The 18,860-nt window shown below is 29.0% G+C and overlaps 1 protein-coding gene across 1 annotated transcript in view; it reads left to right on the top strand.

The window, feature by feature from the left end:
* Positions 1-2,335, top strand: part of LOC143230906 (CXXC-type zinc finger protein 1-like) — a 44,125-nt gene extending 41,790 nt beyond the window's left edge. Inside the window, exon 14 of the mRNA XM_076465241.1 lies at positions 1,889-2,335. Coding sequence (XP_076321356.1) covers positions 1,889-2,029 — 141 coding nt within the window. The 3' untranslated portion in view covers positions 2,030-2,335. The remainder of the gene's footprint in view (positions 1-1,888) is intronic.
* The last annotated feature ends 16,525 nt before the right edge of the window (positions 2,336-18,860 follow it).

Genomic DNA, 18,860 nt, shown 5'->3' with positions numbered 1-18,860 from the left:
TCTTCGTGCATGGGTTTTGTGTGATCCCTTGTGAGATGTTCAATACTATCTTCATGTGTAACTTTCCTTCTTTCTCATTCCATTCCTTTTCCTTCCTCTTAGTGTGCCAGTGAAGATTGTACATACTTCAGTGTTGGTCTCTGCCTCACAATTTATCCCCTTCCCAGCCTCCTTTCTACCCATATTTCTGAATTTTTTAACATGGCACTTTGAACAAAGCTTATTGCTTAAGACAATTGCTGGCTACATGGTTGCACTGTCTGATACTTTCAAATGTTACCATTATTACCATGTCTTCTTCTTCTTTGATCTTCATCATTCATCTTACCCTGTAGTCTTTCCTGACTGAGACCAGAATGTTGTTTTCCATGCCCTTTAGCTTATTGTTCCTTCAGTCTTTTACTTTTTTTGTCTATGCCCATAGGTTGTCTCGTGTATGTTACTGATGTTTTCCAAATTATATTATTCTTTATCCTGATTGTACTTTTCTCCCTGAAACTCCTTTAACTTGTGAAAGGGACAACTCACTTAGTCCTACTTTCCTTCACTCTGTTTCTCACTTTTATTCTTGTTATGATTCTGATCACCTTCTTTATGGTTCATTGTTATTTGGTTTGTGCTATTCTTGTCTGTTTCTTTGATCAAGATATTTCTCTTGTTATTCTTATCTGCTGTGGATGATCTGTTTAGCATCTTCTTTCTTGGCTGTAGATTCATAGAGACCAGAAGAACAATATCTGAAAGTGCCTACCTTTGGACTGGAGTGCACCCAACACATGTGCTTTCCTCTATCCTACCATTTCCTGAATAGCAAGTTCCCTGGTGTTGGATGTATACAGGGATAGCACACATGAGCACTTCCTAGATTAGCAGAATGGAGGTTACTTTTCCTTTCTAGGATTTGGATGAAGATGACTGGATACTCCTTCTACCATGGATTGGATAAACAATACCAGTGACACTTGGTTTTCAACTGTTGTTGACCCACTGCATACAGTTTGATGTCAAACTACATCATTTAGCACATCCATGTTCTGATTCTGGACTGTGTTTGTTTTCTGTCCAATTTAACAACACACACACATATATTTTGTTATGAATGATAAGATACAGAAACCATGTAGTTTTTCCATAGGTGTTTCTCTGTACGTTTACAGGGAGTAGTGTATCACAGTTCATGGGTTTTCTTAGGGCACTTATCTAGGTAACTATTGTACTGGTCTCTCTACTATTTTAATGTATGATTCTAACTAATTTATGGAAAAAGATAAGGTATTGTATTGAAACATAACATTTCCAACAGTGAAAGTGTATTTGATAGATTCTTACTTTCAATTGATCTTTTCTTGCTTAATCTTGAAGTGATGATTGAAAAATCAATATAGAGGGAGCCAGCTGTACTAGGAACTGTGGTGCATTCCTATTGATGGGGTGTTGTCACATGCTCATTTACATGCTGCTACAGTGTAACATAGCATGTGGAAACATGTTAATTTAGGTGGGAACCTCAAGACTAGCAGTGAGTGAAAAACTCGGAAAAGCTAATATGTGAGAAAAGGTAATTATGCTAACATCCATACTTCTGTTCTCAGTTACTATGAAGCTTGAAAAAATAGATTTGTGGAGCCATAATCAAGAAATTTGTGATTTTTTATTTCACACTTATTTACACTATTATTTCTAACTCTTATAATATTAAGAAGCCAAATGAACTTGTAGATATATTGTTTTTCTGTACTTAAATTTCATTATTATGTTTGTGGCCAAAAGTATTATTTAGTGATTACAATAAATCTGGATGAAATAATTCTCTAATTATTGTACTGAACTGCTTACATAATAATCCAAATGTCTTTAAAATTAGAATTTTTTTTTTTTTAAATCATAGTGGCAGAAGATTGTTGACTTGTTTGAGCAAGAACAGACCATCCGGTTAAACATGGCCAATCGTGGTGGAGTTTTGGGTTTGATGTTACACCAGACAATATCACATGACACTTTATTTGATGTCCAACCTCAAGTAACATAACAGTGAATGATACACCTACAAGAACAGACCATCCAAATGAATGTGGGCCAATTATGAGTTTGCTTCTGCTCTAGACAATATCACAGGAAACTTGAGTTCCATACTCAAATACAAATAATGGACACCAATAATAGACCATTAATAGAAGTGTATCACTGTCTGATGCCAAGTGACCTGACAGTTAGTAATCAGATCTAGAGTTGACACTGGTCAAACCTTGTTAAATCTACATATGTGTTTTACAAATTGTGTATAGAAATGTATGTTTATGTATAGTTTGTCAGTAAAGACAGAATTTTGTGTGTTGTTCAGTGTATTAGTTCTTAATTAACCAGAAAAATCTTTAAATAATAGTGAAAGCATGAGAGATGCACATTATTGGTACCAATATTCTATACAAAGTAGCAGTCAAACAAGTTCATGAACGGTTAAGATAACATGCTTTCCAAACTCAGGAAACATATATACAGCAGTGATTTACAGACCAAGTGATTTACAAGAGCAGAAAAATGTCTAATGTATGATAAAGCTTGTATGTAGTAGTGGTTTATGAGGTTAATATATAAAGTTTAAAACTGAGTCTATAATGCACCCTGTTTTCAAACAACATGTATTAGTTTTAAACTATGTTTTAGCATAATTGATACAATTTACTTAGAGCTGTTTTTATACTCTCATGTAACAACTTATCAGCATGAGTATGTTTTACTACTGACCATGTATTTTAATATACGTGATACTATTGCCTATTTGCTTGTTCTAATGTGAAAACCCACCATTGTATTTAACATAAATCATCAACATGACCTTGTGTTAATATTTTAACTAATACAGTTTACTTATTAACATTACCAAGTCTTAGTTATTTTAAGATGATACATTTCTTATAATCTGACAAACACATTTACTTAACTTATTAACATGGTATTTAACATAAATCATACAAATTAAAGCTGTTGTCAGGTTTTGATTATGTGCTTTTACAGTAGATGTAACTTGTTGGTGATAAATTTAAACAATAAATGAACAGTACACAATTAATTTGCTTACAAATAATATGTTCAAAACATATCAAATGTATGTACACAAATTCTTGATGCTAATGTTTATCATAGTTTTATTTCAAACTCTAAATAATTCACTTTTCATGAGGAAGTTCTTACAGGCTGATTCAAATACTTTAGAATCCAACTGACAAGATTAATTATTTTCTTTTGCTCTATTTCTTATTACACAGTCTATGATAAATTCACTTACATTACCTCGTTGGTTACCATAGATGGAATCACAACTTTAAATAATTGTTTCCTTTTCATCAATGTCCACAGAGATGGGTTCAGTTACTTTGGAAAACCCATTGTCAAATCAAAGTCCACAGAGATGGGTTCAGTTACTTCAGAAAACCCTTTGTCAAATCAAAGTCCACAGAGATGGGTTCAGTTACTTCAGAAAACCCTTTGTCAAATCAATGTCCACAGAGATGGGTTCAGTTACTTTGGAAAACCCTTTGTCAAATCAAAGTCCACAGAGATGGGTTCAGTTACTTCAGAAAACCCTTTGTCAAGACAAATTATTCTCCTTATCTCTGTTGTTGAACTCACTTTTGAAGTATTTAAGTTTAAACAGTCTTGTTTAGATGAAAATCAAATAAGTATTCAATATTAGATCACTATTAAGTTAAACAGTCTTGTATATCCAACAGCTGTACCCATCTATTGGGTAATTTTGGTAAAATCATAATTTTTTTAAGCATATAAGAAAGTCAAACTCAGTGTGAAATCTCAGATTCTTTTTATCTCTCACAAAAACTCAAGGAAACAAATTTTATTTTAAAATGTTATATCACTTCTCCAGCTAAAAAGTTTATTTTTCGTCAAACAAATAAAGCCAACGACGGACTAAGTTTGGAAAGGAGCCCTGATACACTTCTAGTTTTAAGAATTTTTTTATTTCCTTCTATCAATTTTTTTTTTGAGAAGGATAGTAGTATCTAAGGTGATCAGAATATTCACTACAAACCAGGACTTAATTATTGGGTGTTATCATGAAAAAGTACCTTTATTTATTTATAAAATGCTCTTTTTTCACTAGCTACAACGTTTTGGTTATTACATTATCACCACAACTAAATTATAATATTGAAAACAAAGCTTACAATAATACATATATCACATTCGATTATAGTTTTTATGTTTACAGAGTCTGCCAAAATCAGAGCTGTTATACAGGTAGTTAACACCAAATTATGATTTGAAATTAGCACTTCACATCAAAGTTTTTGGAACTTAGTTTACAAATTTACAGTGCTCATGACTAAAATGTAGGGTATTTAGTTATAACCTCAAAAACTCTAAAGAGTGCATGTTTAAACAACAATTTACTGATACAAAAAGACAATTTTTTTATTAATCAGACACAAATACCATACTTCAAATTATCTTGAAATAACACAATTAAGCAACATTCTTATACATTATCCATACATTCTTTGCATCCTAAAGATGGCTGGTATGGGTATTAAAACTTTAATTATAAACTCTCTTTGTTAATCTAAGAAGGTTGAGTTATTCGACACTTTATTTTAATTTTCAATACCCATACCAGCTGTCTTTAGAATTAATTTTTATGTCAAGTGTGTTTGTTGTCATCAAGAATCTGTAAATTTTCTCAAAGATTTAATGACCCCAGTGATGCAAAAGTAATAAGTCATTGGATTTACAATGCTAAAATCAAGGGTTTGATTACCATATAGCCTAATGTGGCTTCACTGTAGCAAAACTCATTACTTCTAAGCAGTAAAAAACTTGAACAAAATAGTGTTAAATAAGTATTGTATTTTAGGTTGACACAAAGTTCTTACCTAAAAAATGCATAACTGGTTAAAATAATATATCAAAATAACTCAAATTGTAATTGTTAATTACAGTTGTATCTGGAACTTTGAAACAAGTGGACTGTGTGCTGTTTGTTTATTTTTTAAACTTATCACCAACATGTTATAGACATCTACTGTAAAGAATCTGGTCCATACATAAAACTTGACAATGGATATCCAGCAAAAATGTACAATGGTAAATGGCAGTAGAAGTAGACATAAACAACAGTGGTAAATGTACTTGCATATGAACAACCATAGTGGTTGTTGTTACATATTACAATTTCAAATAGCCTGAAACTGAGTTAAATAATTTAAATATAGAAGTTAATTAAATGTCGATATGTAGATAACTTATGATACTTGTCAACAACATCAATACAGTTTTCTTTCTTAATATGCAAACAATAATAGTCATTACAAATAATGATCTATATACAAAAGTATCACAAACTCAGTCCATTAGAGCCATGGTGTATTATGTTACAGATATCCAAACGGTGTAACTTGTATACATAGTTCACTACAGTCATGATGAATTATATTTTACATAGGGGCAACTATAGCCATGATGTAATATGTATTATAGACACAGTCCATTAAAAATTATGTATTACATTTTTGATACATACAATTACAGCCATGATGTAGTATACACAGGTGTTAGAAGCATGATGTGTTATATCTTATACTCAAGTCTATTAAAGACGATATATTTTATACATACAGTTGTTAGAACCACGATTTGTTATATCTTGTACTCAGTCCATTAAAGACATGATATACCGTATTTTCCGCCTAATAAGCCGAATTTCTGGCCCTAAATTTTGGACCTGATTTTTGGGGGTCGGCTTATTGGCCGATCACTCCTTTCGGAAATTTCTTCTTCTTAGGAAATGTTTTTCTTTTGAAAATCACCATAGGCGGTAATTTTGTCCCATCAGCAAAGCACGTTAAGACTACAGTGCAACGTTGTTTCTGGAATTTCATTGGTTACCTAATTACATAGGCGGTAATTTTGTCCCATCAGCAAAGCACGTTAAGACTACAGTGCAACGTTGTTTCTGGAATTTCATTGGTTACCTAATTACAGTGAGTGGAGCCAATAACGAATGACATATTGATTCCATCTCTGTCTCAATACGACACGTTCTGCTTTACTACAGAACGCCAGTGATCACACACAACATGCATGCTGACGCTGAAACGAGACTAAGAAATCATTTTGAAGAAACTTGTTACTTCTTAAAAATGGCTTCAGGTTATTGGGCGGTAATAAGCAAAAACCCTCATTTTCAGAGCTGAAAATTTGCCTCTGCTTATTCGGCGATTCGGCTTATTAACCGGAAAATACGGTATTTTATACACACACTTGTTAAAACCATGATGTGTTATATCTTATACTCAGTCTATTAAAGACATGATATATTTTACACACACTTCTTAGAACTATGATGTGTTATATCTTATACTCAGTCCTTTAAAGACATATTTTATACACACACTTGTTAGAACTATGATGTGTTATATCTTATACTCAGTCTATTAAAGACATGATATATTTTATACACACACTTGTTAGAACTATGATGTGTTATATCTTATACTCAGTCTATTAAAGACATGATATATTTTATACACACACTTGTTAGAACTATGATGTGTTATATCTTATACTCAGTCTATTAAAGACATGATATATTTTATACACACACTTGTTAGAACTATCATGTGTTATATCTTATACTCAGTCCATTAAAGACATGATATATTTTACACACACTTGTTAGAACTATGATGTGTTAGATCTTATACTCAGTCCATTAAAGACATGATATATTTTACACACACTTGTTAGAACTATGATGTGTTAGATCTTATACTCAGTCTATTAAAGACATGACATATTTTATACACACACTTGTTAGAACTATGATGTGTTATATCTTATACTCAGTCTATTAAAGACATGATATATTTTATACACACACTTCTTAGAACTATGATGTGTTATATCTTATACTCAGTCTATTAAAGACATGATATATTTTATACACACACTTGTTAGAACTATGATGTGTTATATCTTATACTCAGTCTATTAAAGACATGATATATTTTATACACACACTTGTTAGAACTATAATGTGTTAGATCTTATACTCAGTCCATTAAAGACATGATATATTTTACACACACTTGTTAGAACTATGATGTGTTAGATCTTATACTCAGTCTATTAAAGACATGACATATTTTATACACACACTTGTTAGAACTATGATGTGTTATATCTTATACTCAGTCTATTAAAGACATGATATATTTTATACACACACTTCTTAGAACTATGATGTGTTATATCTTATACTCAGTCTATTAAAGACATGATATATTTTATACACACACTTGTTAGAACTATGATGTGTTATATCTTATACTCAGTCTATTAAAGACATGATATATTTTATACACACACTACTTAGAACTATGATGTGTTATATCTTATACTCGATCCATTAAAGACATGATATATTTTATACACACACTTGTTAGAACTATGATGTGTTATATCTTATACTCAGTCCATTAAAGACATGATATATTTTATACACACACTTGTTAGAACTATGATGTGTTATATCTTATACTCGATCCATTAAAGACATGATATATTTCATACACACACTTGTTAGAACTATGATGTGTTATATCTTATACTCAGTCCATTAGACATATTTTATACACACACTTGTTAGAACTATGATGTGTTATATCTTATACTCACTCTATTAAAGACATGATATATTTTATACACACACTTGTTAGAACTATGATGTGTTATATCTTATACTCAGTCTATTAAAGACATGATATATTTTATACACACACTTGTTAGAACTATGATGTGTTATATCTTATACTCAGTCTATTAAAGACATGATATATTTTATACACACACTTGTTAGAACTATGATGTGTTATATCTTATACTCAGTCTATTAAAGACATGATATATTTTATACACACACTTGTTAGAACTATGATGTGTTATATCTTATACTCAGTCTATTAAAGACATGATATATTTTATACACACACTTGTTAGAACAATGATGTGTTATATCTTATACTCAGTCTATTAAAGACATGATATATTTTATACACACACTTGTTAGAACTATGATGTGTTATATCTTATACTCAGTCTATTAAAGACATGATATATTTTATACACACACTTGTTAGAACTATGATGTGTTATATCTTATACTCAGTCTATTAAAGACATGATATATTTTATACACACACTTGTTAGAACTATGTGTTATATCTTATACTCAGTCTATTAAAGACATGATATATTTTATACACACACTTGTTAGAACTATGATGTGTTATATCTTATACTCAGTCCATTAGACATATTTTATACACACACTTGTTAGAACTATGATGTGTTATATCTTATACTCAGTCTATTAAAGACATATTTTATACACACACTTGTTAGAACTATGATGTGTTATATCTTATACTCGGTCCATTAAAGACATGATATATTTTATACACACATTTGTTAGAACTATGATGTGTTATCTTATACTCGGTCCATTAAAGACATGATATATTTTATACACACACTTGTTAGAACTATGATGTGTTATATCTTATACTCAGTCTATTAAAGACATGATATATTTTATACACACACTTGTTAGAACCATGATGTGTTATATCTTATACTCAGTCTATTAAAGACATGATATATTTTATACACACACTTGTTAGAACTATGATGTGTTATATCTTATACTCAGTCTATTAAAGACATGATATATTTTATACACACACTTGTTAGAACTATGATGTGTTATATCTTATACTCGGTCCATTAAATACATATTTTATACACACAGTTGTTAGAACTATGATGTGTTATATCTTATACTCAGTCCATTAAAGACATGATATATTTTATACACACACTTGTTAGCACTATGATGTGTTATATCTTATACTCGGTCCATTAAAGACATATTTTATACACACACTTGTTAGAACTATGATGTGTTATATCTTATACTCAGTCTATTAAAGACATGATATATTTTATACACACACTTGTTAGAACTATGATGTGTAATATCTTATACTCAGTCCATTAAAGACATATTTTATACACAAACTTGTTAGAACTATGATGTGTTATATCTTATACTCGGTCCATTAAAGACATGATATATTTTATACACACACTTGTTAGAACTATGATGTGTTAGATCTTATACTCAGTCTATTAAAGACATGGTATATTTTATACACACACTTGTTAGAACTATGATGTGTTATATCTTATACTCGGTCCATTAAAGACATATTTTATACACACACTTGTTAGAACTATGATGTGTTATATCTTATACTCAGTCTATTAAAGACATGATATATTTTATACACACACTTGTTAGAACTATGATGTGTTATATCTTATACTCAGTCCATTAAAGACATGATATATTTTACACACACTTGTTAGAACTATGATGTGTTAGATCTTATACTCAGTCCATTAAAGACATGATATATTTTACACACACTTGTTAGAACTATGATGTGTTAGATCTTATACTCAGTCTATTAAAGACATGACATATTTTATACACACACTTGTTAGAACTATGATGTGTTATATCTTATACTCAGTCTATTAAAGACATGATATATTTTATACACACACTTCTTAGAACTATGATGTGTTATATCTTATACTCAGTCTATTAAAGACATGATATATTTTATACACACACTTGTTAGAACTATGATGTGTTATATCTTATACTCGATCCATTAAAGACATGATATATTTTATACACACACTACTTAGAACTATGATGTGTTATATCTTATACTCAGTCCATTAAAGACATGATATATTTTATACACACACTTGTTAGAACTATGATGTGTTATATCTTATACTCGATCCATTAAAGACATGATATATTTCATACACACACTTGTTAGAACTATGATGTGTTATATCTTATACTCAGTCCATTAGACATATTTTATACACACACTTGTTAGAACTATGATGTGTTATATCTTATACTCACTCTATTAAAGACATGATATATTTTATACACACACTTGTTAGAACTATGATGTGTTATATCTTATACTCAGTCTATTAAAGACATGATATATTTTATACACACACTTGTTAGAACTATGATGTGTTATATCTTATACTCAGTCTATTAAAGACATGATATATTTTATACACACACTTGTTAGAACTATGATGTGTTATATCTTATACTCAGTCTAATAAAGACATGATATATTTTATACACACACTTGTTAGAACTATGATGTGTTATATCTTATACTCAGTCTATTAAAGACATGATATATTTTATACACACACTTGTTAGAACAATGATGTGTTATATCTTATACTCAGTCTATTAAAGACATGATATATTTTATACACACACTTGTTAGAACTATGATGTGTTATATCTTATACTCAGTCTATTAAAGACATGATATATTTTATACACACACTTGTTAGAACTATGATGTGTTATATCTTATACTCAGTCTATTAAAGACATGATATATTTTATACACACACTTGTTAGAACTATGTGTTATATCTTATACTCAGTCTATTAAAGACATGATATATTTTATACACACACTTGTTAGAACTATGATGTGTTATATCTTATACTCAGTCCATTAGACATATTTTATACACACACTTGTTAGAACTATGATGTGTTATATCTTATACTCAGTCTATTAAAGACATATTTTATACACACACTTGTTAGAACTATGATGTGTTATATCTTATACTCGGTCCATTAAAGACATGATATATTTTATACACACATTTGTTAGAACTATGATGTGTTATCTTATACTCAGTCCATTAAAGACATGATATATTTTATACACACACTTGTTAGAACTATGATGTGTTATATCTTATACTCAGTCTATTAAAGACATGATATATTTTATACACACACTTGTTAGAACTATGATGTGTTATATCTTATACTCAGTCTATTAAAGACATGATATATTTTATACACACACTTGTTAGAACCATGATGTGTTATATCTTATACTCAGTCTATTAAAGACATGATATATTTTATACACACACTTGTTAGAACCATGATGTGTTATATCTTATACTCAGTCTATTAAAGACATGATATATTTTATACACACACTTGTTAGAACTATGATGTGTTATATCTTATACTCAGTCTATTAAAGACATGATATATTTTATACACACACTTGTTAGAACTATGATGTGTTATATCTTATACTCGGTCCATTAAATACATATTTTATACACACAGTTGTTAGAACTATGATGTGTTATATCTTATACTCAGTCCATTAAAGACATGATATATTTTATACACACACTTGTTAGCACTATGATGTGTTATATCTTATACTCGGTCCATTAAAGACATATTTTATACACACACTTGTTAGAACTATGATGTGTTATATCTTATACTCAGTCTATTAAAGACATGATATATTTTATACACACACTTGTTAGAACTATGATGTGTAATATCTTATACTCAGTCCATTAAAGACATATTTTATACACAAACTTGTTAGAACTATGATGTGTTATATCTTATACTCGGTCCATTAAAGACATGATATATTTTATACACACACTTGTTAGAACTATGATGTGTTAGATCTTATACTCAGTCTATTAAAGACATGATATATTTTATACACACACTTGTTAGAACTATGATGTGTTATATCTTATACTCGGTCCATTAAATACATATTTTATACACACAGTTGTTAGAACTATGATGTGTTATATCTTATACTCAGTCCATTAAAGACATGATATATTTTATACACACACTTGTTAGCACTATGATGTGTTATATCTTATACTCGGTCCATTAAAGACATATTTTATACACACACTTGTTAGAACTATGATGTGTTATATCTTATACTCAGTCTATTAAAGACATGATATATTTTATACACACACTTGTTAGAACTATGATGTGTTAGATCTTATACTCAGTCTATTAAAGACATGGTATATTTTATACACACACTTGTTAGAACTATGATGTGTTATATCTTATACTCGGTCCATTAAAGACATATTTTATACACACACTTGTTAGAACTATGATGTGTTATATCTTATACTCGGTCCATTAGAGACATGATATATTTTATACACACATTTGTTAGAACTATGATGTGTTATCTTATACTCGGTCCATTAAAGACATGATATATTTTATACACACACTTTTTAGAACTATGATGTGTTAGATCTTATACTCAGTCTATTAAAGACATGGTATATTTTATACACACACTTTTTAGAACCATGATGTGTTATATCTTATACTCAGTCTATTAAAGACATGATATATTTTATACACACACTTGTTAGAACTATGATGTGTTATATCTTATACTCAGTCTATTAAAGACATGATATATTTTATACACACACTTGTTAGAACTATGATGTGTTATATCTTATACTCAGTCTATTAAAGACATGATATATTTTATACACACACTTGTTAGAACAATGATGTGTTATATCTTATACTCAGTCTATTAAAGACATGATATATTTTATACACACACTTGTTAGAACTATGATGTGTTATATCTTATACTCAGTCTATTAAAGACATGATATATTTTATACACACACTTGTTAGAAATATGATGTGTTATATCTTATACTCAGTCTATTAAAGACATGATATATTTTATACACACACTTGTTAGAACTATGATGTGTTATATCTTATACTCAGTCTATTAAAGACATGATATATTTTATACACACACTTGTTAGAACCATGATGTGTTATATCTTATACTCAGTCTATTAAAGACATGATATATTTTATACACACACTTGTTAGAACTATGATGTGTTATATCTTATACTCAGTCTATTAAAGACATGATATATTTTATACACACACTTGTTAGAACTATGATGTGTTATATCTTATACTCAGTCTATTAAAGACATGATATATTTTATACACACACTTGTTAGAACTATGATGTGTTATATCTTATACTCGGTCCATTAAATACATATTTTATACACACAGTTGTTAGAACTATGATGTGTTATATCTTATACTCAGTCCATTAAAGACATGATATATTTTATACACACACTTGTTAGCACTATGATGTGTTATATCTTATACTCAGTCCATTAAAGACATATTTTATACACACACTTGTTAGAACTATGATGTGTTATATCTTATACTCAGTCTATTAAAGACATGATATATTTTATACACACACTTGTTAGAACTATGATGTGTTATATCTTATACTCAGTCCATTAGACATATTTTATACACACACTTGTTAGAACTATGATGTGTTATATCTTATACTCAGTCTATTAAAGACATATTTTATATACACACACTTGTTAGAACTATGATGTGTTATATCTTATACTCAGTCCATTAAAGACATGATATATTTTATACACACATTTGTTAGAACTATGATGTGTTATCTTATACTCGGTCCATTAAAGACATGATATATTTTATACACACACTTGTTAGAACTATGATGTGTTATATCTTATACTCAGTCTATTAAAGACATGATATATTTTATACACACACTTGTTAGAACTATGATGTGTTATATCTTATACTCAGTCTATTAAAGACATGATATATTTTATACACACACTTGTTAGAACCATGATGTGTTATATCTTATACTCAGTCTGTTAAAGACATGATATATTTTATACACACACTTGTTAGAACCATGATGTGTTATATCTTATACTCAGTCTATTAAAGACATGATATATTTTATACACACACTTGTTAGAACTATGATGTGTTATATCTTATACTCAGTCTATTAAAGACATGATATATTTTATACACACACTTGTTAGAACTATGATGTGTTATATCTTATACTCGGTCCATTAAATACATATTTTATACACACAGTTGTTAGAACTATGATGTGTTATATCTTATACTCGGTCCATTAGAGACATGATATATTTTATACACACATTTGTTAGAACTATGATGTGTTATCTTATACTCAGTCCATTAAAGACATGATATATTTTATACACACACTTTTTAGAACTATGATGTGTTATATCTTATACTCAGTCTATTAAAGACATGGTATATTTTATACACACACTTTTTAGAACCATGATGTGTTATATCTTATACTCAGTCTATTAAAGACATGATATATTTTATACACACACTTGTTAGAACTATGATGTGTTATATCTTATACTCAGTCTATTAAAGACATGATATATTTTATACACACACTTGTTAGAACTATGATGTGTTATATCTTATACTCAGTCTATTAAAGACATGATATATTTTATACACACACTTGTTAGAACAATGATGTGTTATATCTTATACTCAGTCTATTAAAGACATGATATATTTTATACACACACTTGTTAGAACTATGATGTGTTATATCTTATACTCAGTCTATTAAAGACATGATATATTTTATACACACACTTGTTAGAACTATGATGTGTTATATCTTATACTCAGTCTATTAAAGACATGATATATTTTATACACACACTTGTTAGAACTATGATGTGTTATATCTTATACTCAGTCTATTAAAGACATGATATATTTTATACACACACTTGTTAGAACCATGATGTGTTATATCTTATACTCAGTCTATTAAAGACATGATATATTTTATACACACACTTGTTAGAACCATGATGTGTTATATCTTATACTCAGTCTATTAAAGACATGATATATTTTATACACACACTTGTTAGAACTATGATGTGTTATATCTTATACTCAGTCTATTAAAGACATGATATATTTTATACACACACTTGTTAGAACTATGATGTGTTATATCTTATACTCGGTCCATTAAATACATATTTTATACACACAGTTGTTAGAACTATGATGTGTTATATCTTATACTCAGTCCATTAAAGACATGATATATTTTATACACACACTTGTTAGCACTATGATGTGTTATATCTTATACTCAGTCCATTAAAGACATATTTTATACACACACTTGTTAGAACTATGATGTGTTATATCTTATACTCAGTCTATTAAAGACATGATATATTTTATACACACACTTGTTAGAACTATGATGTGTTATATCTTATACTCAGTCCATTAAAGACATATTTTATACACACACTTGTTAGAACTATGATGTGTTATATCTTATACTCAGTCTATTAAAGACATATTTTATACACACACTTGTTAGAACTATGATGTGTTATATCTTATACTCGGTCCATTAAAGACATGATATATTTTATACACACATTTGTTAGAACTATGATGTGTTATCTTATACTCGGTCCATTAAAGACATGATATATTTTATACACACACTTGTTAGAACTATGATGTGTTATATCTTATACTCAGTCTATTAAAGACATGATATATTTTATACACACACTTGTTAGAACTATGATGTGTTATATCTTATACTCAGTCTATTAAAGACATGATATATTATATACACACACTTGTTAGAACCATGATGTGTTATATCTTATACTCAGTCTGTTAAAGACATGATATATTTTATACACACACTTGTTAGAACCATGATGTGTTATATCTTATACTCAGTCTATTAAAGACATGATATATTTTATACACACACTTGTTAGAACTATGATGTGTTATATCTTATACTCAGTCTATTAAAGACATGATATATTTTATACACACACTTGTTAGAACTATGATGTGTTATATCTTATACTCGGTCCATTAAATACATATTTTATACACACAGTTGTTAGAACTATGATGTGTTATATCTTATACTCAGTCCATTAAAGACATGATATATTTTATAGACACACTTGTTAGCACTATGATGTGTTATATCTTATACTCGGTCCATTAAAGACATATTTTATACACACACTTGTTAGAACTATGATGTGTAATATCTTATACTCAGTCCATTAAAGACATATTTTATACACAAACTTGTTAGAACTATGATGTGATATATCTTATACTCGGTCCATTAAAGACATATTTTATACACACACTTGTTAGAACTATGATGTGTTATATCTTATACTTGGTCCATTAAAGACATGATATATTTTATACACACATTTGTTAGAACTATGATGTGTTATCTTATACTCGGTCCATTAAAGACATGATATATTTTATACACACACTTGTTAGAACTATGATGTGTTAGATCTTATACTCAGTCTATTAAAGACATGGTATATTTTATACACACACTTGTTAGAACTATGATGTGTTATATCTTATACTCGGTCCATTAAAGACATATTTTATACACACACTTGTTAGAACTATGATGTGTTATATCTTATACTCGGTCCATTAGAGACATGATATATTTTATACACACATTTGTTAGAACTATGATGTGTTATCTTATACTCGGTCCATTAAAGACATGATATATTTTATACACACACTTTTTAGAACTATGATGTGTTAGATCTTATACTCAGTCTATTAAAGACATGGTATATTTTATACACACACTTGTTAGAACTATGATGTGTTATATCTTATACTCGGTCCATTGAAGACATGATATATTTTATACACACACTTGTTAGAACTATGATGTGTTATATCTTATACTCAGTCTATTAAAGACATGATATATTTTATACACACAGTTGTTAGAACTATGATGTGTTATATCTTATACTCAGTCTGTTAAAGACATGATATATTTTACAGTTGTTAGAACCATGATGTGTTATATTTTACAGTTGTTAGAAGTATGATGTGTTATATTTTACATAAGCATCTGTTTCAGGTTGTTTTAGGTTATTTATAACAAACTTCACTTTCTGATTTTAAGATTTTCTCCACTTCTGTAAAAGTATCTTGTTGTTTTAAAACATCAACAGGAACCTGTACTTCAACAACATGATGTAATATAGTGAGTATCATACAGTACCTTATTGGATGAGATTCAAAATAAAGTTTAATAGTTTAATCCAAGTAACATGAGAGAACTGGGTTTGTAATTACTAAAGTTCCACTATCTGCATGGTCAAAACTGAAATAGTAAAAAATAGCAGTACCTTAATCTTCATATGTTGAAATACTAATCTACAGAAACTGGTTACATCCAATACAACAGTACATTATCTTCATGTGTTGAAATACTAAACTATAGAAACTGGTTACATCCAATACAACAGTACATTATCTTCATATGTTGAAATACTAATCTACAGAAACTGGTTACATCCCATACAACAGTACATTATCTTCATATGTTGAAATACTAATCTACAGAAACTGGTTACATCAAATACAACAGTACATTATCTTCATATGTTGAAATACTAATCTACAGAAACTGGTTACATCCAATACAACAGTACATTATCTTCATATGTTGAAATACTAAACTATAGAAACTGGTTACATCCAATACAACAGTACATTATCTTCATGTGTTGAAATACTAAACTATAGAAACTGGTTACATCCAATACAACAGTACATTATCTTCATATGTTGAAATACTAATCTACAGAAACTGGTTACATCCAATACAACAGTACATTATCTTCATATGTTGAAATACTAATCTACAGAAACTGGTTACATCCAATACAACAGTACATTATCTTCATATGTTGAAATACTAATCTACAGAAACTGGTTACATCCAATACAACACTACATTATCTTCATATGTTGAAATACTAATCTACAGAAACTGGTTACATCCAATACAACACTACATTATCTTCATATGTTGAAATACTAATCTACAGAAACTGGTTACATCCAATACAATAGTACATTATCTTCATATGTTGAAATACTAATCTACAGAAACTGGTTACATCCAATACAACAGTACATTATCTTCATATGTTGAAATACTAAACTATAGAAACTGGTTACATCCAATACAACAGTACATTATCTTCATATGTTGAAATACTAAACTATAGAAACTGGTTACATCCAATACAACAGTACATTATCTTCATATGTTGAAATACTAATCTACAGAAACTGGTTACATCCATTACAACAGTACATTATCTTCATATGTTGAAATACTAATCTACAGAAACTGGTTACATCCATTACAACAGTACATTATCTTCATATGTTGAAATACTAATCTACAGAAACTGGTTACATCCAATACAACAGTACATTATCTTCATGTGTTGAAATACTAATCTACAGAAACTGGTTACATCCATTACAACAGTACATTATCTTCATATGTTGAAATACTAATCTACAGAAACTGGTTACATCCAATACAACAGTACATTATCTTCATATGTTGAAATACTAAACTATAGAAACTGGTTACATCCAATACAACAGTACATTATCTTCATGTGTTGAAATACTAAACTATAGAAACTGGTTACATCCAATACAACAGTACATTATCTTCATGTGTTGAAATACTAAACTATAGAAACTGGTTACATCCATTACAACAGTACATTATCTTCATATGTTGAAATACTAATCTACAGAAACTGGTTACATCCAATACTCAGAACAGTACATTACACTATGTAACACCAATTTTGTTCCTGGATAGAATGTGTTATTTCTTAATTGCTTATGTTGTAAAAGTACAGAAAATGGCCATTATTCCCTTCAAACTTTGCTTTCGTAACCTAGATAATGAAATTTAAAAATTAACCTATTTTCTATGTAAAAACAGGCAAATTTGTACATTTTCATTTACATAAGGTCTGAATAAAACAACATATGAATCAAGATTTACATGTATTTATACTAAAGCTATACAAAAATGTTT

This window comes from Tachypleus tridentatus, chromosome 1 (assembly GCF_004210375.1).
Source record: "Tachypleus tridentatus isolate NWPU-2018 chromosome 1, ASM421037v1, whole genome shotgun sequence".
In the NCBI taxonomy this organism is placed as follows: Eukaryota; Metazoa; Arthropoda; class Merostomata; order Xiphosura; family Limulidae; genus Tachypleus; species Tachypleus tridentatus.
The sequence above is the reverse complement of the archived record's forward strand: the minus strand, read 5'-3'. Positions and strand labels throughout refer to the sequence as shown.